Here is a 21,571-nt window from a genome sequence, read left to right as displayed (position 1 = left end):
CCCCTCTTAGTGCCACACTGTATTTAAATTTCTACATTCATCCTGTCTATGCTTAAGCACGTCCATCTTATCTGCCCCATGGAATGCAAGCCCATTAAAAACAGGAAAGGGAGCGCAGCTAGGTGGCGCAGTGGATAAAGCACCGGCCCTGGATTCAGGAGTACCTGAGTTCAAGTCCGGCCTCAGATACTTGACACTTACTAGCTGTGTGACCCTGGGCAAGTCACTTAACCCTCATTGCCCCGCAAACAAAACAAAACAAAAAAACAAAAACAGGGAAGGGATCCCAAGCCCCCTGTAAAGGTCAGGCACAAAATGAAGATTGCCCATCTCCCCACCTCCTCAGTGCCTCGGGCATTTTCTCTAAAATTACAACTTGCAGATCTGCATACTAGAAGGGGGTTGGGGGCATCAGTGATATGAAAGGCACCGGCCTCCAGATTTAATAAAAAGAATTAAAAACATAAGATGAAGATGCTTTCGGCAGGTTAGAAAAGATGAGTTCATAATTCCTTATGTTTATCTAATTCAGAAGGCGTTTATTTTGGCCACTTGCATAAATCTACCGCAGAGGTGTCTGTCTTCATGCACTCCGTGCATAATGCCGACCCAGAGCACTACAGAACACACTCACACCTGCTGGCGCGCCCCGGCGCGGGGGCGGAGCAGGAGGAAGCCGACGGTGTGACGTCAGCGCCACGAGGCGTGGCCTCGAGGACCCCGTTCCCACGATCGCCCCGCCCCTCCCGCGACCTCTCTTCTCCTCGCCCCGCCCCCCCCACCTCCGCCGCGCGCGAGGCACCCGGAAGTCGCGTGTCAGGGAAGGGGGAGGGGCGGCCGCCGGCGGTGGATGGCGGGAGGTCTTCGCCCGAGCGCCAGCGGAGAAAAGCAATCATCCCCGCTGCGGGAGGCGGGCCGGGGGCTAGTGGCTGCAGGTCCGCGCTTCCCGCCCGGGCCGCGCGAGGTCCGCGAAGGCTGGCTACCACAGCGAGTCGGCGGGTCGTCCCCGCCGGAGTCCCGGCTGCGCCGCTGGCCGGGAGGCGCGTGAAGCGGGCGGGGAAGATGGCAGCGGACAAGGCCGCAGGTGAGGAGGGCTCGGCCGGGCACCCTCGGGCGCGCGCGGCGGAGGGATACGCGTTTTCCGCAACGGTGTTGGTGAAGTTCACGCGCATGCGCTGGGGGAAAAGGAGGATCAATGCGCGGTGAGAAAGCCGCGGGCGCATGCGCGGCATCCCCAGCTCCTCCCCCGGGCTGCCAACGGCCCACGCTGCGGCTGCCGTCCCCCACCTCCCGTCCCGTCCCGTCCTCGCTTGGGTCCACCTCCCCCGTCCCCCAGCTTTGCCCTTTCTTAGCATCTCAGTAACCCCGCCGAAGTTTCTTCCCTTTTGGGGCACCCTCAGTTTCCTCTTCTGGAGGAGTCCCCTTGCAGCTGTGACCTTGGGGTGGGTGGGGGGCTCTGTGGCCCCTTCCCCCCCTTATAGGGAGTGTGGCGGAGGGGGGCGACCCCGTTGCATCCCGAGGCCCAGTAGCTGGTCCAGACGCGGACTCGGCCGGGTCTATGAGACTCTTCTGGCGTAGCGATGTCTCCTCTCATCCGGGGCTCGGGCCAGTGCCCTCATCCTCCCCTTCTCCGCCCCCTCAGGCCCCTCCGAGCCATCCTTCTGAAGGCCGCCTTACGGCAGCCGGTCCGCCGGCCGTTGTTAGGCCTCCTTTAGCCCCAGCTCGCGTTCCCGGCGATGGACTCTGGTTTAATGAAGCCCTCAGCGGGCGGTGTGTGGTATCCTAGTCGTCCGTGTTGGGGTCCTGCTGGGGGCCCTGCAAAGACTGAAACAGCCCCTGCTTGCCAGGAGCGTGCCTTCTCCTGGCCGAGATGACAGGGACCCGCGGCATCCCCGCGAAAAGAGAATCGGTGCCAGCTGGGGCTGTTTGGGCACAGGAGAGGGAGGGGCCGCGCATTCCAGGCCTGGGGGATCCGGGCTTTCGGCTTCAGCTAAAGGCGCTGGGACTGGAGAGGACAGGGTTGGGGGACGGAGGGAAGGCCAGTTGGGCCTGCTTGCAGCGTGCAGGGGGGAGTAACAATCCACGAGGCCGGGAAGATAGCTTGGGGTCAGATCAAATGGAGGAGTTTGGCTTGGAACCTAGAGGAAACCCCCCCCTCCCCCCCCGTTAAGGTTGGGAGTGACATGATCAGAACCGCACTTAGGGAAACTCCCATGGCCTGGAGTAGGTGGCAGTAATCTAGATCAAGAGTTCTGAACTCACTGTGTCCTTTTTTGGTTTTGCTTTTTAAAATAACTTTCAATATAATTGGTTTCTTTTATTGTTGTATGGTGGGGTTTTTTGGCATTTTAAAAAACGCTTTTTCAGAGAAGGACTGTCCATAGGCCTCATCAGATTGTCGAAGGGGTCCATGACCCAAAAAAGATGAACAGTGATGATGTCCTAAACTAAGGTGGTGGCCTTGTGAGGAGACAGAAAGGGCTACAGATGGTGTAGCGTTCATGGAAGTGACTGATGGGATACATGAGGTAAGGAGAGGAAGGTGTCGAGGCTATTATTGAGTTTGGAAGACTAGAAGAATTGATCAGTCAAGAAGGGTTGTGCTTTTCACAGATCTGGGAATATTTGGAAGAATTGGGGGAAGGAGTGCCAATCGACATTGAGATTGAGATGCCTGGGATGTCCAGTTAGAAATTTCCAGTAGGCATTTGGTGATATGGAATTGAACCTTACTAGGAACTGAGGGTAATAAGATAGATTTGGTTTATTTGTGTAGAGATAACAATTGAACTGATGTCAGATGATAAGGTTCCCTGGAGTGTAGAGACCGAAGAGGGCCTAGGACGGAACCTTGGAGAACACTCACAGTTAGGTAGTATGACATGGATGGGGAGCCAGCCAAGGAGACTGAGAAGGAGCAATCAGACAGGATTGCTGGAGGGAGCAATGGCAAGAAAACCTAGAAGGGAGAGAGTATCCAGGTGGAAGTGGAGATTGACAGTATCAGGTGCAGGTTGAGAAGGGTTAGGACTGAAAAAAGATGCTCATATTGAGAGGGAGAATGAGAATGAATTCAGGCTGTAGAGGGTGAGAGGTGGAGAGAGAAGTGGAAGTATGGGGAGGGCTTTTCCCCCCTGAGCTGAGTAGGGAGGAGGAGAAGATGTGTAGGGCCATATGTAGCCAGGATTGTAGATTCTAGTGAACTCGTTTGTTTTTAAGTTTTGGGAGACTTGGGCATATTTGAAGTCAGTTGAAAGGAATCAGTAAAATGGGAAGAGAGAGGTTGAAGATATGAAAAGGAGAAGAAGATGAAGGTTGTAATCCGTTGGAGATGATGAGAGAGGTTGGGACCAAGGGCATGTGTAAATAATAGAGATGCTTTTGAACCCATCTTGCTCCTGACTCCAGGGAATCCTCCTTTTCTGTGACTGACCTGGTATGAAAAGCTTTGCATTGTACTATTGAGCATGCTTTATTAACAGTCCTTGAAACAGTGTTGCTGTTCAGGTGATAATGAAAAAAAAAGAAGCATGTGTCACTTGTGTGGACCTGTTTTCTATTGTGACAGACATAACCTTGAGTTGTTTCTGAAGTGTTTTGGTATGTAAAGTTTCTTTCCATGAAAGTATGATCCATTTGAGGCACTAGACTGGCTAGGGTCTTAAAATTCTTTTTTTCTTTGAAATTCTTTTTTTCTTCTTTTCTTTTTTAGCATTATGATTACTTAGCTATAGTTTGACGAATGAATTTAACTTGTCTGGAACACTAGAGTTCAGTGGGGCTTATCCACCAATCAGATTTGAATTGTTAACATTCTGTGTTTGAATCTACCACTGTATTTTCTGTTAACTGGCTTTTTCATTTGATATACTAATGAAGATTTGGTTCTGCTTTTTTGAGAGAGAGAGAATTTGGGGGTCAAATTGACCAGTTTAAAGAATTTTGAAGATGTAATGAATTCCTTTTTTTTTTTAATGTAGCTTTGGCATAAAAGGAATTGTTTTGTCAAAGATGAAATCCATTAGCTCAAAAAGTATCAAGCCTTGGGAGACCCAGAGCTCTCTGTGTCTAAAGGATAAACCCTTTGTATTAGATCAAAGTGGAGAGGGTGTCCCGGCTACCAATAAACAATCATTTACTCTTTCAATTGGCAATGGTGATTTCTTTTGGAGAAATAAAGATGAATTGTGGAATTGGATGCAGACTCACTCTGGTAAGACTTTGTTAGTCTTTTCAAGACTTTTTCAAACTAACGCCATTTGGTCTTAGAGTTGAAGAAATTGAGTCACACACTGCTTTGTGATCGTGTGAGTGTTATTTCCTGAGTCCCTTTCTTCCTAGAGAGTCTGTCTGAGCACAGAGGAAAAGAGGCTACTCTGCCAAAATGGGCCTCTCTGGAGATCCTTTTACAGTAAGATCCGGACCTAAACTTTTGTGTAGTTGGGTTTTCATGTAGTTGTTAACCCTGGTGCTTTCCTGTCTAAGTAAGTGATGCATTATATTAATGGACAGGAAAATAATAACAGTGAGGAGATTTCTGGGAGGGAACACACATAGTCCCTAGAGGATTATGATAGCAACAGCAACATGAAATATCACTGGACTCTATTATCTTTCCGGGAAGACTATGATCACTGAGCTGGGTTTGAATTCTTGTCCTGTTTGACTGAATAAGAGTCACTTGAGGAGGTAGAGAGTTCAATTCTTCTATCCTTCCATAAATTTACTGGGAGTTTCCCAATGGGAGGCACTTACAGGTGACTCTGAGAACTGGACAGCATGACTCTCATTTAATCATGTCATTTAATTATGAGTCGATATTTATTGGAATTAACTGACTGAGGTAACACCACTATGATCCCCAAATCACTGAATATTTATTGCCTATTCTATGCAGAGCCCTGTGTTAGCCCTTAGAGATGGGAAGCTGAGCTAAGATACCCTAACTCTCCTGGAGTTGAGAGTTAAATCGGTCAGTCACTCAGTAGACATCTATGAAGCACCAGCTTTGTACCAGGCGTAGTGGTAGATAACCCATTCATGAGAACTAACATTAAGAGTCATCAGCTACTTTCAATGTGATTTCACCTGATGCCCACATAAGCCTCTGAGGCTGGTGTTACTGGTATTGTTAGCCTCATTTTATGGATAAAATCATATTCAAAAAATTTTAAATTCAATTTTATTTTCAGTTCCAAATTCTCTTTGTCCCATCGCTGCCTCCGTCACCCGTGGAGAAAGCAGAAAAACAAAATCCATTACAAATATGTATAGTCAAGCAAAACAAATTCCAGCATTAAGCCATGCCCCCCCAAAAAGAATGTTTCAGTGTGCCCTCTGAGCCTATCGCTTCTTATTGCATCATGGGTCTGGGAAACTTGAAAAGACAAGGTTGTCAGATTGTTAAAGCTTCATTCTTAATAACCATGATTGGCAAGCACGTGATCCAGAACAGAGTGTAGCTGATAGACCTTAATCTTCCCTTTACCATGACATGGTGACCCTGGGGCCCCAACACAGTGCCAAGTGATAGTGAGTTTCTGCTGCTCTTTCTAAGGTGGAAACACATCAAGGACTGGCCTGGGCTAGGCTGAGGGTCACTCTCTGAGGACTGTCCAGCCTCATCAGCAAATAGTGATGTGGGAAAAGTTTTCAGTGATGAATAGTGTGTCTTTCGAAGGATGAATACTGAGGGAACTGGAGGTTTGGGTATATGTATTGAGGTGTGGGAAGATGGCCAAGGGTCAGGACACAGGTGTTTATGTGACTACTAGGAAATGGAGAGGCGGGGTTAGAGGGGAAGTTTCTCCACTGTTTCTGTCCCAATCCTTTTTATATTAGGAAAGTGATAGTGAAATTTCCATCAGCCCAAGGGACTGCAAGAGCTTAAGGGGCTGAAGAAGTCGGTGATACTTGAACATAAACTATGTTACGGAAAAAGCCCCACTGTTGGGCCATTAAGAGAGAACAGAGATTTTCCCAGGTTTTAAAAACTCAAACTTTTCCCCATGAAATGTCTAGACTTTTACAGACTCTTGAGTTGAAAGGGGCCTGAGAGGCCTCCTCTTCCCAACCCCCCTCCTCTGCCTGAAGACCTCTCTCTAGTATCAGGAAGGGCCCAGCTCCTGAGGCAGCCTCTTCTGCTTCTGGCCTGAAGTGGCCTCTCTGCCAGTTCTGTTCATTGTTACTCTGTATTAGAGTCAAGCACAATAAGTTTAATCCCTCTGTGACCTGACAGGCTTTCAGATACATGAAGGTAGCTCTCAGGCTCTCCAAAGTCTTCTCTTCTCCAGGCTAAATGTTCCCAAGGCTTCAAGTGGATCTTCCCAGGCATCATCCCAAGAACCCTCATCATTATGCTTGACTTTCTTTGGATGCTCTTCAACATAGGAGTGCGCTTCCTGAAATGTGGCACCCAGAACTGAACATAGCACTCCAGATAGGATCCCATAGAGCATCGTACTGCAGAACTCTCATGGCCCCTGTCTTTGACTTAGGTCTCTCTTAATGTAGCCTAAGATCACATTGGCTTCCAGATCATAATGATAATTCATATTGAGCTTGTGGTCCACTAAAACTTCCAGGTCTTTTTCAGATGACCTTGTGTCTAGGTATGCCTCCCCAATCTTGTGCTGCTGAACATAAACGTAAGACTTTGTTTATCCCTATTAAATTTTGTCTTTTTAAATTCTACTCAGTGTTTTTTCGCTTGTCAAGAATTTTGGGGTCCTGACTCTTATCATCTCTGTTGGCTGTTCTTCACAACTTTGTGTCATCTGCAAATTTGCTAAGCATGCCATCCATGCATTTATCCAAGTTATTAATAAAAATGTTAAATTGCACAGGGCCAAAGACAGATCCCGGGGCACTCCACTAAAGACCTCCTTCCAACATCTAGCCATTAATGACCCATTGTGTCCAGCCGTTCAACCAGTTCCAAATCCACGTAAGTGTATTATTGTCTAACCCACGTGTCTCCATCTTGTCCAGAAGAATAACATAAGAGACTCTGTTAAGTCATTGCTAAAATCTAGATAAGATGTAGCAAGAGATCGACCAGTCTAGTAACCCTGGTTTTTTCTTTAAAAAAAAAGGAAATAACGTTTAGTCTGACATCACCTGTTCTTGATAAAGCTTTGTGGGCTCTTTGTGAACACTGTTTTCTTTTTTGGTTGGTTGTTAACCAGACCTTTAAGAATATGCTCTAGAATTTTGCTAAACATCAAAGTCGAGCTCAAGAGCCTTTAGTTTATGGGTTCTGCTCCTTTAAAAAAAAAATTCTGTACATCTGTTCTTCTCCTTGTAGTACTTCTATTCTCTGTGATCTTTTTTAAAGGTTTTTTTTTTTTCTTCTAGTAAATGTACAGATTTATTATGTTTTCTATAAAACCAGACTGGAGTTAATGTAAGTCTCCCCATGTTTCTCTAAATTCTTTATATTTGCCATTTCTTACATTGCAATAATGTTCTATTCTATCATCTCCCACCCCTCTTACAAACCTGTATCGGGTCAAGCAAAACAAATTCCTGATGTGGCCACAGCCTATAAAAGTTGCACTTTATATGCTTGGTTCCATTACTGCTCTGCTGAAAAATGGGCTTCGTCAAGAGTCTCCTGAAATGCTGGTCAGTCACTATGTCGCTCAGAGGGGCCATGACTTTCAAGGTCGTTAGTCTTTATCTTGTCCTTGTGTAAATTATTCCCCCGGTTCCTCCCACCTCAGGCAGCATCATACAAGTCTTCCCAGGTTGTTTCTGAAACCATTCCATTCATTAGTGCTTAGGGCACAATAGTATTACTGCACATTTATATGCCTTGATTTGTTTAGCCATTCTCTAGTTGGTGGACACCAGCTCAGTTTCCAGTTCTTTGCCACTACAAAAAGAACAGCTAATGATATTTTGCTTAGAGTTTATTTTGTTTAGAACTAATCTGTTCCTTAACCTATTCTCCCTCCTCTCATTCCCCTCATTCTTTTCTCTTTCCCCCTTTCCTTCCTGTTTGCCCATTAAGTAAAACATTTTGTGCTGTATGTATATTTTTTTCCTCCTTTGACCAATTCAGATGAAGAGATTGAATTATTAAAAACTTCCTCCTTATTTGTATAGACTGCTACTCCCTCGTACCCATTATATGAGATAATCTTTATTTTTTCTTCTTCACCCATCTTCTTCATCTTTCTTTCCCTTTCCATTCAAGATCAAACTAGAACAGAACAGTTCCCAGACCCATTGTCTAAGCTAGACTCCCTCTGTGACTCCAGGTGATGATAAAGTTCTTAGGAGTCACATCTATCATCTCCCTATATTAGAACACAGAGTTTATCCTTGTTTTTATGTTTCTTTTGATTCCCACATTTGTACTTTAAAGTTTTTATGCAGCTCTGGTCTTTTTATGAGGAATGCTTGGAAGTCCTCTGTTTCATTAAAAATCCATTTTTCCTCTTAGAGAATTATACTCAGTATTGCTAGGGAAGTTATTCTTGGTGGTAAGTCTATATCCTTTACCTTCTAAATTTTGTATTCCAAGTTATCTGTTCCTTTATAGCGGTGGCTGCTAAATAGTATGTGGTTCTGTGACTTGTGGTATTTGAACACTTTCTTGCGAGCTGCTTTCAGTATTCTTTGACCTAGAAGCTCAGGATTTTGGCTGTAATCTTCCTGGGAATTTTCATTAGGGGCTTGCTTTCTAGGAGGTTTTCTTTTATGATTTCATAAAATATGATGTGTATACCCTTTTTTTGGTCATGGATTTTAGGTAGTCCAGTGATTCTTACATAATGTCTCCTTGATGTATTTTCCTGGACAGTTTTTGCTATGAGATATTTTAAATTTTCATTCCTTTTTTTTTCAATCTTTTGACTTTAATTTACTATTTCTTCTTGTGTCACTTCTTCTTTTTTTTTTTTTTTTGGCGAGGCAATTGGGGTTAAGTGACTTGCCCAGGGTCACACAGCTAGTAAGTGTCAAGTGTCTGAGGCCGGATTTGAACTCGGGTACTCCTGAATCCAGGGCTGGTGCTCTATCCACTTCGCCACCTAACCGCCCCGAGTCATTATCTTCCAATTGGCCATTCTAAGTTTTAGGGAATTTGCTGCTTGGCTAAGTTTTTCTTCCTCTAATGACAAGCTCTTAGTTCCCTTTCCAGTTCTTTCTTCCATAGCTTTTATTTCTTTTCCAATTTATTCCTCTAGCATTTTCATTTTCTTTCTTTTTTTTTCTTTTTTTATTTTTAGTGAGGCAATTGGAGTTAAGTGACTTGCCCAGGGTCATACAGCTAGTAAGTGTTAAGTGTCTGAGGTCAGATTTGAACTCAGGTCCTCCTGACTCCAGGGCTGGTGCTCTATCTACTGCACCACGTAGCTGCCCCAGAATTTTCATTTCTAAAACCATTTTGAAACTTAAAAAAAAAAAATCTTGCTTCATCTCTTATGGGAATTCTCATTAAACTTGTGTCCAAGCTTGTTTTCTTTTGAGGCTTTGCTTGTAGATATTTTGGGGTCATTTTTCTACATCTGGGTTTGTGGGTGGGATTCTTTTTTGTTTGCTCATTCTTTGAGCACATCTCCTGACCTTGGACTTGACGTTAGGGCTGCACTCTGCACTTCTAGAAGGACTGTCTTGGATGTTCCTTCTGCTGCTTTCTTAGAGTAATGGGCGTAGTTTTATTCCAGGATCTCAGGGACAGCTTAGGATAAGGACATGTACTTTCAGTGTTCCCCAAATGGTCTGATCCAGAGCAGAGTCTGGTTTCTGTCCTTTTCATCTGAATTCTGCAAGTTCTTGGCCTGGGTTTAGGTCTGAACAACTGGTCTATGGGTCTGCCCTGTTTGGACTTCTGGAAGACTGCTGCTGCCCTCAGCCCCATCAGCCAATTGGAAAACTCTGCTGCTTCCGAAGGACAGGATTGCAGGAGCTACTTTGCTCTGAGATGCCGGCCCAGGTTATGTCTCTGCAGGCTTCAAACCGGGCTGGAGGCTGGAACTGAGACCATGCTCTTCCCCTTGCTAGGTGAATGCCATCCCTCCGTGTAGTTTTTTTCCCAGTCAGCCCTGGATCTGTGACGTAGAAGTTGGTGATGAGCAACAAAGGTGCTAGTTGGCAGCTCTTTTGCACTTAGTCCGTGTTGGGTTTGGGATCTCTTTTTGCCCTGGCGTACAGCCCTGCTCCCAGTGTCCCTGTACCAGGCTGAGCTGGAAGAATGGTTCCTCACTTTGACTTGGATTTCCTCACTGGGCCTTGGTCTGGTGTATTTTCTAGATCTGTTTGAAGGAGGCCTAAGGTAGAGCTTGGCCATGCTTCTTCGTCTGGTGTTGCCATCTTGTCTCCAGCCCTTGTCCATGATCTTTCAGAAGTCACTGAGAGTGACTTAGCAGCCATCTCCTCTGTCCTTTAGATTCCCAAGCTTTAGTTCGCCTAGCCCCAGGGACAGGGAGGGACTTTTTCACCGTCCTTCTATTATCTTGGATTCTAGCTCCTGCTTGACCATTTGGGTCCTGGCCTTTCCTACCCACATTCTCTGTCAGAGAACTAAGAAACAAGAGAAGAATGAAATAGCCTGGTTTCTGCCTTGGTGTATCTGTCTTCCATTCATGGTGAAGGAGCAGGCTCAGCCCTTCCTTCACTCTTTCTTGTCCATAATTCATAATTAAAGCCCTTGACTACCTTCATCAGCGTTCCTCACCAGCCTTACATTCCAGGCTTCTGACTGCTTTGCTTACCTGCCTTGTGCCCATTCTATAGGCCTGTCTTCTCCTCCCCCCCCACTCCCGGGCAATAACGGTTAAATGACTTGCCCAGGGTCACACAGCTAGTAAATATCAAGTGTCTAAGGTTGGATTTGAACTCAGGTCCTCCTGAATTCAGGGCCGGTGCTCTATCTACTGCACCACCTAGCTGCTCCCGGCCTGTCTTTTTAAACACTAAAATAATCATTGAATTTTCTGTCAATACAAATTAGTCTCCTCAAACACTTTCTTCCTCATCTTAATAGTATCATCAGAATGTCATTCTTGAAAGCCTCTCCTTCCGACTGGGTTGATTTCCTTTGGAGAATTTGGGATCTGGAAAATCTCTGGGATCCTCTGCTTACCCTCTTCTAGACCCCTTTGAAATCTGTTCTCCAAAGAGTTAGGCTGTCAGACTCTGCTACCTTTCCTCTCCAGAGCCTTCAGTTCTCTTTAAAGTTCTGCTTTAACAATCAGCTCTTCCTTGTTAAGTGGTCAGGACTTGAACAAACGATCCTTTCCCCTGGTCGCTTCCGCAGCTTTTTGAAGGATGAATGAAGCTTTTCTTTCCCCATGTTGGGACTAATCTAATAAACTTTTCCTATATGTAGGCATCAAGAAAAGCCTGTTCTGGCATTTTAGCTTCACAAATAATAAGTAGAATTACCTATTTGTGAAATCACGCTGGTTGCAAGCCAGATAACTTTTTCTATAGTCCAGAAGATCTTCAGATAAGATGTTTACACAGCTTACATGAGAGGACTGTATGCCTGAAACTGTCAAAGTGAGGAAAGGTGCCAAGGTGGTCTGGCTGTGGAATAAAATGTGACTCATATCTGACCTCTCCCCATCTGTTGCCTTTGCTGGATTTCCATTACTTGCTAGCAGTGATGGCCCTGCCCAAGGCTCTCTTCTAGACCCTTTTCTCCTGCTAGACTATTCCACTTGTGTCCACCATTGAGGGCAGAGCCTGTCCTGTCTTTCTTTGTAACCCTTGTGCTAAGCACAGTGCATAGCACATAGTAGGTGTTTAATAAATGCTGGTTGACTTGACTTGCTATTTTAAAGTAGATTCTACTCGTATTGGAATCTGAAAGGCCATACATCAATGCATTTGGGGGGGGGAGTGAGGCAATTGGGGTTAAGTGACTTGCCCAAGGTCACACAGCTAGTAAGTGTTGTGTCTTAGGCTGGATTTGAACTCAGGTCCTCCTGACTCCAGGGCCAGTGCTTTATCCACTGTGCCACCTAGCTGCCCCCTTAATGCATATATTTTAAATAGTGACCCAAATAATAATTTAGTGCCAGCTTTTTCTGTTTTGAAGTAGGAAAGAGGGAATGGGTAGGATAAATGGTCTACTCCAAAGTAATATGCAAGCCAAAGGTAATGAAAACTGCTGTGCCACAGTATTTTCTGGGGGCATTATTCTCTTATTCTTGACTAAATAAGCACTGGAAAAGAGTAGATTAGCAAAGCAAGCAGTGGATTGAAAGTGAGCAGCTTGACTTGAACTTTGCTGCTGACTCAGTGACTTTTCAGAAACATAGTGTACGTTTTGTCCTTTTATCTTTAGACTCAGACGATCCATGAAGGACATTCAGCCCTTTTTTTGGGACCCATTTTACAGATGAACAAACTGAGGCCCAGGAAAGTTCAAAGTGGCTTGCCCATCATTGTACAGCAGGAACTCTCCTTCCCAGGGCATTGTTCACAGCCCCACCTGCTTCTCTTCTGCAAAATGGGAGGGAGGCTAGAACTAAATGGTGATTCGATAACTGAGTGGGGAAAGCACTGAATCTGGAGGCTGATAATTGAGCCCATTCCTCCCTCAGGGACTTTACTGCTACTGGATTACCAGCTGTTTGCTGGGCATTTCTCCACTGATGTAAGTTCATCTCAAGCCTTCTATAGAAAGAGCTCAAATAAAAATAATAATAACACTAGCTGTGTGACCCTGGGCAAGTCACTTAAACCCAATTGCCTTAGCAAATAAATAAAGAAATAAATAAAAAGAAAATAAAAAGAAAGAGCTCATTATCTTCCTCTCCAAATGCAGGGCATAACCATCTTCTCAGCCCCTGTGCTGAGCCTCAGAGCCTCCTCTGCTCTTCACCGCCCCCCCCCCAACCCCCGCCCGACCCAGTTCATAGACTTGGCCTTTAGCTGTCAGTCTACCTCCCTCTCTCTCTCTCTCTCTCTCTCCCTCCCTCTCTCCCTCCCTCTCCCTCTCCCTCTCCCCAGCCAGCCCTTCGTGTAGCTTCCAAGGTCCTCATATCTGTGGAATCAGTACCTCCCTGATGTGTCTAGATGCATACCCCCACCCCCCACAGTGTGGCTTCAGGCAGCATTTCCATGGATTCCAGTCAGACCAGCCTACTACTAGCTTTTCCCCAGACTGAGTGCTGCATCTCCTGCCTCTCTCCTTCCTCACTCACTCTTCTGTCTTAGAATCCTGAGCCTTTTTCAAGGCTCTTGGTGGGTTGGGGGACATCTCCCACAGGAAACCTTTCCCAGCATCTCCCCCTCCCTCAGTGTTGTTAGCTTTCTTCCTCGTGTGGTTGACTTAGAAAACCACAAGTGAACATCATCAGTGTTGCATTTTATTTTTATTTATTTTGTTAAACATTTCACAGTTGCATTTAAATCTGGTCTGGGACAAGTTTGACACCTCTGCCCTAAAAGACTGTAAACTACTTGAAGAAGGTTTCATCTTTGATTTTATATCCCCAGACTCTACCACTGGATGCTTTGTTCATAGTAAGTGAACTGAATTGGGAAACGTGTAAAAGTCACCAATATAAATGTGATCATCTTTACATGAGTCACACAAGTAATTAATTGCCTTTGACTTGAAATGAGTCTCAGCAGGATGTAAGGGTGCATGTCCGCTACCCTTGCTACCAGGAGTCTGAGGCTGGTGGACCTCTGCGTTGCATGGGCAGTGTTGATTGGGTGTACACAGTAAGATCAGCATCCATATGGAGAACCTTCAGAGGTCAGGGTGGGGACACCAGGGTGCCCAACACAGTGTAGATTCACCCAGGTTAGAAAGGGAGCACACCAAAGCTCCCAGACTGCAGGATCTGTATGTAGTGGCATCAGTATGTGATAGAGCCGGCTGGGGCCATCTCCAGTCATCCGGATCTTTATCTTGCCACTGGACCCAGATGTCTCTGGAGGAAAGAGTGAGGCTGGTGATCTTGCACAGGCCTCCCTCACTTAAAGCCAGTTCACTACAAGTCTTGACATTACCTCCAGATGTCATGGTCCTCTTCTTTGAGAACGAAGAACAAACAACAACAACAACAGACTGGGCTGTATTCCAGTCTGGATACGATGGGGAAACCCAATCTTTAAAAAAAAAAAAAGGATAAAAACATTATTAACAGCTCTAATGGTCTGTAAGTAGTTGTTAACTATGGGGTGCTTTACTTTTTACAAAATACTTGACATGAATTAGGGACAGCTAAGTGGCCCAGGGTAGAAACTCCAGTCAGGAAGACCTGAATTCAAATCCTGCCACAAACAACTCACCATCTCTGACCATGAGCAGGTCTCAGTTTCCTCATCTATAAAATGGTGATAATAATAGCATCTACCTCTCAGGGTTGTCGTGAGGATCCCGTTAGATAATCAGTATAAAGTGCACAGTGCAGGGCATAGTGAGCATTATAGAAATGTTCACTGCTAGAATTATTATTGATATTACATTGTCTGCTTACAAAAACTCCATGTGACTTGCCCAGGTATTTCAGCCCAGTGCTCTGCCCACAATCCTGTGTGTTCCCTTCCCTCATTTTCCTTACGCTACTTTCCGAGCCACATTGGAGGATTATTAGGCATAGAGAAACTCGGTCTTCATCTGTAAAGTGAAGGTGTCAGACTGGATGGCCTCTGTGGCCCCCAGCTCTGATCCCATGAGTAGAGCCCAGAAAGGGAGTGTTTCAGGGGAGAAATTGACAGTCACTGCTTGGTACAGTGGGGGGACATAACTAGATTGATTTTATTTTATTTATTTATTTATTTATTTTGCGGGGCAATGAGGGTTAAGTGACTTGCCCAGGGTTCTACAGCTAGTAAGGGTCAAGTGTCTGAGGCCATATTTTGAACTCAGGTCCTCTTGAATCCAGGGCCAGTGCTTTATCCTCTGTGCCACCTAGCTGCCCCCATGGTGGAACATAACTGAAATTGTTCTCTCCAGGATCAGCACTTGCTGCTTCCCTAACTCTTGTCTTTCTCAGTCTCTGAATTGTTTGACACTCTTTTTCTTTCTTTTTTTTTTTTTTTGGTGAGGCAGTTGGGGTTAAGTGACTTGCCCAGGGTCACACAGCTAGTGAGTGTTAAGTGTCTGAGGCCGGATTTGAACTCAGGTCCTCCTGACTCCAGGGCCGGTGCTCTATCCACTGCCCCACCTGGCTGCCCCCTTGTTTGACAGTCTTGATTCGTTCTTGTAACCCTGCTCTCTTCTGGTTCTTTCCCCCACCCATTTGATTGTTCCTTCTTCATTTCCTTTTTACTTTTAAGGTTTTATTGACCGTCTTTAATGTTGTTTTCACTTCCCAAATGACAAACGGGTACAGTCAAAAGAAGCTGCATATGGTCAGCTTCTTCGAATGTACGTCGTGTTCTGCACCTGTTTTCCACCACCTCTGCACATTTGACTTATCAAATCCTGACCATCCTAACCTCATGATTAATATTTGCTTTGATCAGAGTTCTGAAATCTTTCATTGTTTTTCTTTCTGTTTTCCTGGTTGTTCTCCTTTAGTTCTGCCTGCTTCATTCTGTATTCACCTCAAGTTTCTCTGAATTCTTTATATTAATTTTTTCTGGCGGTACAGTAAATTCCATGACTGTAGTGATTTCGTTTTCTGTGTATGTGTACCCTTGGGCCATATTGGTGATCTCATCTCCTTTGGGTGTCCCTGTCATCTCTATGCAGGTGACCCAAAACCCAGCCCTTGGCCAACTCTTTTGAGTTCCAGTCTCATATTCCAGCTACCTGGTGGTTAGTCAGTCAGTAAGCTTTCATTAAGTGCCTACTATGTGCCAGGCACTGTGCTAAGTGTTGGGAATATAGAAAGAGGCAAATGATGTTTCCTGCCTAGAAAGACTATCTCATCTAATGGCGAGGACAACAAGTAAATCTGTCCAGACAAGCTACATATAGAATACGTGGGAATAATTAAGAGAGGGAAGGCAGTGGCCTGAAGAGGTTGGGAAAGGCTTCCTCTGAAAGGTGAGATTTGAGCTGGGACTTACAGAAGCCAGGAGGTGAGCAGAAGAGGGAGAGTGTCCTTTGGGATGTTCCTTAGGGCCTCCAGATGGAGCAAGGTCAGATACCTCCGAGCTTTCTCTTAAGTTTCCTCCTCATCTTTCCCTGTTTGTGCTGATTGCCCAGGTCTGTGTCCATAGTCATCCTTGTTCTCCCCACCAGCATGTTGGATCATTGGTTCTGTTCTGTCGATTCTCCCTCCAGAGCTCTTCTCCATCTTCGTTTTTCTACTTGCACGGGTTCTCATCCCCTCTCATCTGGACCATTGCCTAGTCTCCTAATTGGTCTCCTGCCTCCAAACAGCTGTCAAATTGATATTCCAAAAGTCCCACTTTTCTTTGGCTGCCTGTTGTATTGAGGATCAAATATGGTCTCCACAGTTTTGGCATCAAATGCCCTTTTAAACCTGGATGCTGTTTCTTTTTCCAGGCTGATTAAGCATTACCCCCCTTCACACATGGCCTCTGGCAGCCACATTGGCTTCTTTGCTGTTTTCCTGACATTGCATTCCATTTCCTGCCCTGGTCCTTTCTGTAATGCTCTGCCTCTTGGAAATAAATCTCTTACTCTCTTCAAGGCTCTGCTCAAATGCTCCCAGTTGTTACTGGTTTCCCCTGAAATTACTTTGTATCTGAATAGATTTTATATTTACTTCTTTCTGTGTGTCTTGCCCAAGCCCGCAGTAGGATGTAAGGTTCTTGGACAGAGACTGATTTTTGTTTTGGTCTCTGTGACCCCCCCCTTACCCCTCCTCCCGCCAGTGCCTCTCCATACTTGGGACATAATAGATATTTCATAAAGGCTTGTTGAATCCAAGTTGCACTGATAATAGGTTTCACAGGGCTATAATCGTATTTGGAAATTTATTAGCACAGGTATCACTTAGAGAAAGCCATTTTTTTTAACCATTACTAGAATGGGAGAGGAAAAATATAATTGCTCATAGGGCTAATTAAGTTGCTTTTTTTCTAAACTGTAACAAACAAATTTTGATTAAATCTTTATTATTCCAGTTGATATAAATCAAATGGGGAATTATGAAAAATTAAAGAAAATCCTAATTTGCAGAGTGATTAATTTAATTCAAGCCTTTATTCAGGAGGTCAATAAACATCTTTTTCTTTTCTCTCTTTTTTTTAAGTGAGGCAGTTGGGGTTAAGTGACTTGCCCAGGGTCACACAGCTAGTAAGTGTTAAGTATCTGAGACTGGATTTGAACTCAGGTCCTCCTGACTCCAGGGCCGGTGCTCTATCCACTGAGCCAACTAGCTGCCCCTAATAACATCTTTTTAAATGAATTAATTAATTTAGGTCAACAGCCTGTTTAGACCTGAGTGGTACTCCAGTCACTATTAACCATAGGAACTGACAAGACTAAGGCATAGACCAGGAGAAATTGTGAAATTGGCTAGTGACTAATCAAGTGCTTTTGGGGATCCTAAATGTGACTGTCTCTCACCATGATCGGTAGAGGAAGGCCCTTTGTACTCCTGAACTCAGGGGGAGAAACACTTGAGTTAAGGAATCCCTTCTTCTTGGTGGAGGAAAAGGGTCATCATTTCCTTTGTCTGCCAGATAAGCAGAGTTCCTTGATACATCAGAGTGAGGCAGGCATTCATTATGGGTGCGTTCATGAGTTTAGGGGCTTGGAGCACTTGAACCTGATGGAATACAAGGAGAGGAAAAGATGAGTCCAAAAAGAATAATAGCAGTTGTTGTCAGTGACCTCCCAACAAACCGAGCTGCTGAGCCATCCTCCCCCCCAGATAGTATTGGAGTTAATGGTCTGGGAAATCCAGAGCTTCATTTATAATAGAAGCCAGACACTTGACCCACACTGTTGTCCCTGTGTTTGGAACACTGATTCTTATAACTCAGTGCATCGTTACTGTGGCATCAGCACGTGTGGGAAGGACAAGAAAAACATTCTGGACAGGACTTGGGGCTTGTTTTTGAGAACTTATGTGGAGGTTTGAGCAGAAGTGGTTGGAAGACAGTGACCTTTGGGTGGCCTTGAATTTTTTTTTTTTTGCAGGGCAATGGGGGTTAAGTGACTTGCCCAGGGTTACACAGCTAGTAAGTGTCAAGTGTCTGAGGCTGGATTTGAACTCGGGTCCTCCTGAATCCAGGATGGGTGCTTTATTCACTGCATCACCTATCTGCCCCCTTGAATCTATTTTTAACAACTGTAGGCTCCAGTTCAACAAGATGTTTGTGAAGCATCTGCTATGTTCAAGATGCTGTTAGACACCTGGAATACAAGGGCAGATATTAATACCACATTGTCTCTTCTCTCCAGGAGGATGTACTGTGATGTGAGGGGACACAGAATAAGGGCAAGGGAGAGATTACTTTCATCTAGAAGTTCTGGGAGAGCTTTGTGGGATAGGTGGCGGCTGAGTTGGGCCTTGAACAGGCAAGGCCCAGGGGAATCCATTCCCAATATGAGGAATGCCATAGGTCAGGTCAATGAGATGAGAGAAGGGAGAACAGGGTGGGGAGGGAGTAGACACACACAATAACCCAATTTTGCTAGATTGAAGAATATTGAAAGGGGAGTGGTGTGGAATATGACAGTGAGCAGCCACTGAAGGTTATGGAGTCAGTCCTGGGGAAACAAAGGCAAAACCAGGCTCTGCCCTCAAGGTAGGAAAACCTGCAAAGGATTCTGGGTAAACAAGATCAATACAGGATCCATTAGCGGGGAAGGCACTGATATTAAGGAGGGAGGCACTGATATTAGGGAGGAGGGATTTTAGCTGAGGTCTGAAGAAAATCAGGGGAGCCAGGAGACAGAGATGAGGAGGGAGAGCCTTCCAGGTGTGGGGGACAGCCCGGGAGGACGCAGAGAGACAAGAGAAAGGCCAGTGTCACTGGGTCACCAAACACATGGCCGGGCAAGGGAAGGTACAAGAAGATTGGGGAGCTAGGAAGGGGCCAGGTGATGGAGGCCTGTGAGAGCCAGTGAGGGTTTGCTGTGCAATCTGGGAGCTGATGGACCAGGGAGTGACATTGGCAGATCTGCACTTGAAAATCATTTTGATGGCTAGTGGAGAGAGAAGCCAAGTGAGCGCTTGCAATGGTCTAGGAGGGAGATAGTGAGGGCCTGCAAGGAGCTGGGGGTTCCATTAGAGGAGAGAAGGGCTAATTGGCTATGAGGGGTGAGAGAGCGAGGAGAACTGGATGACAGGGAAGATAGCAGTGCCCTTGATAGTAATAGGAAGAGGGGGGGGTTGGGGGCAAAAGACAGTGAGTTCAGTTTTGGACATGTTGAGTTTAAGATATCTCTAAGAAACCCAATTAAGATGCAAGACTGGGGACTGGGAGAGAGGTTAAGACTGGATAAATAGATCTGGTGCTGAAGCTTCTCATTTAAGGCAATCACACAATCTAGATTTTAAACATCACAGAGATGATCATTGAATTCAGGGAACTGATGAGGTCACCAAGGCAGTCTGGAGGAAGAGAAGAGGGCCCAGGACAGAGCTTTGGGGGCAGCTCTGCCTAATAGGTGAACCCTGAGTGAAGATTCTGATGGAGACCAAAGATTGGTCAGGTAAGAGAAGAGAATATCAGAGAGAGAGATGGACAGGCTAAGGCTGCAGGGGAGGGATCAACAAAAGGCCTTTGGATTTGGCAATTAAGAAATCATTCATAAATCTGGAGAGAGGAAGTTTGGCTGGATGAGGACGCTGGAGGAAGGTTGAAGGGGGTTCCAAAGAGAGTGAGAGGAGAGGAAGTGGAAGTGCCAATTGTAGCTCACCTTCTCAGAGAGCGTCGTCAGAAAACGGAGCTGAGATAAGGAAGATGGCTCGTGGGAGCTTTTCTACCCTTTGTAGGCAGTGGGGAAGCAGCCAGGAGACAGGGAGAGAATGGAGAAGTGACAGTGAGTGAGGAGGAGAGGGAGGGGAGGGGAGGCAGCTGAAGAAGGGGCAGGAGGGGGCCACTCCTGGTTGAGTTGGACTTGGCCAGGAGACAGGGATGAAGGAGAAGATAATGGGGGAAAGCACCTGAATGACAGGACAGGAGAAGGAAGCAAGTGTGTTCAGAAGGGGTCAGAGATTTGATGCAGGAAGGACATCTAGAAAGCTCTGAGCTACAGGTCCCCAAAGTGAGACCCTAAAGGGTCATTCTTGTCTCCAGTACAACTGCTTTACCCATTGAGGGACTGGAAAACCAACCATCACGTCCTTAATGTGTGCTAAGCACTGGAGATACAGAAAAATGAGACCATCTGCTCTCAAGGGTGGGAGAGAATACCATAAGAGTTTAGCTGCACAGTGGGTGGGGAATCCCCGAAGTGCTCCAGGTGCTTTGTGAGGTGCATGGCAGGCCTAGAAAGTCTCACGGGGAGCCTGTAGTTGGTGACTTCCAGCCCATGTTCCTCCTCCCACTCTTATCCCCCAGAGGGTTTGGGGGGGTGGGGGAGGAAGAAGGTGTGAAGTGTAGCAGCAACTCAGGTGACTGCTTGTGGTTTGAGATCCTTCTTCATTCCCCCCCCCCCCAATTTTCATTGAGATTAATGAGCCACTACATCAGCAGATGCCAGGCTCCCAGCCTCAGGCTCCTCCTCACCCATTACTCCTCATGGAAAGGAAATGGCTTTTTCCAAAGTTTGTAGTGATCTCTTGATTGCCAGATTTAATGAACTTTTCTCAATCTTTATCTTTTTTGACCTCATTGAAGCATTTGAGTCTGTATTGACCATCCTTTCTTGAACACTTACTCTTTTATCTCTGAGTTACTAAAAACTGTGTATGACTTCCCAGAACATCCATATCTGCACATTTTAATACTTGGAAACAGAATTTCCTAATTTGTCTAAACATCTTCCAGGTAATGAATTTCATGGGTTTTGAATCCATCTGTTAGCAATATAAAAATGAAACACCTTCCAGGAAGTTTACAAAAACAGTGGATTGACATCAGGGAAGCTGCGAATTCACTAGCTAAATCTCACCAAATCCTCTGTCTAATCGCTGGGTAGGATTGGAAAATGAAGTGTCAGAGTTTGTAAATTTGACCAAAGTTGCTCTTCTTCCATTTGCATCCATGGGGCTCTGGTCTGAGAGGTGTGTCCTTTTAAAATTTTTTTAAAGCAAAGATAGTTATTAAAACCCAGTATTGGGGCAGCTAGGTGGCACAGTGGATAGAGCACCAGCCCTAGATTCAGGACTCCCTGAGTTCAAATCTGGCCTCAGACACTTGACACTTACTAGCTGTGTGACCCTTGGCAAGTCACTTAGCCCTCATTGCCCTGCAAAAACCAAAAAAAACCCCAGTATTAAACGAAATTAAACTTAGACCTTTTTTTTTTTTTTTTGGTGAGGCAATTGGGGTTAAGTGACTTGCCCACGGTCACACAGCAAGTGTTAAGTGTCTGAAGCTGGATTTGAACTCAGGTCCTCCTGACTCCAGGGCCAGTGCTCTATCCACTGCGCCACCTAGCTGCCCCCTGAAACTTAGACCTTCTAATTGCTGTATTACAAAATGTCAAACCAAGATCCTGAAAAATAACAAAACATAATTCTATTACTGTAATAATATTTTAGAGGGAATTTTTTTTACC

At 45.4% G+C, this 21,571-nt stretch overlaps 1 protein-coding gene across 1 annotated transcript in view; it reads left to right on the top strand.

Moving 5' to 3' along the window:
* The first annotated feature begins 835 nt into the window (after nt 1–835).
* Nucleotides 836–21,571, top strand: part of CNOT10 (CCR4-NOT transcription complex subunit 10) — a 69,042-nt gene continuing 48,306 nt past the window's right edge. Inside the window, 4 exon segments of the mRNA XM_043966716.1 lie at nt 836–913; nt 916–984; nt 987–1,084; nt 6,846–6,946. Coding sequence (XP_043822651.1) covers nt 851–913; nt 916–984; nt 987–1,084; nt 6,846–6,946 — 331 coding nt within the window. The 5' untranslated portion in view covers nt 836–850.

The sequence above is a fragment of the Dromiciops gliroides genome, chromosome 5 (genome assembly GCF_019393635.1).
Source record: "Dromiciops gliroides isolate mDroGli1 chromosome 5, mDroGli1.pri, whole genome shotgun sequence".
NCBI lineage: Eukaryota > Metazoa > Chordata > Mammalia > Microbiotheria > Microbiotheriidae > Dromiciops > Dromiciops gliroides.
The sequence above is the reverse complement of the archived record's forward strand: the minus strand, read 5'-3'. Positions and strand labels throughout refer to the sequence as shown.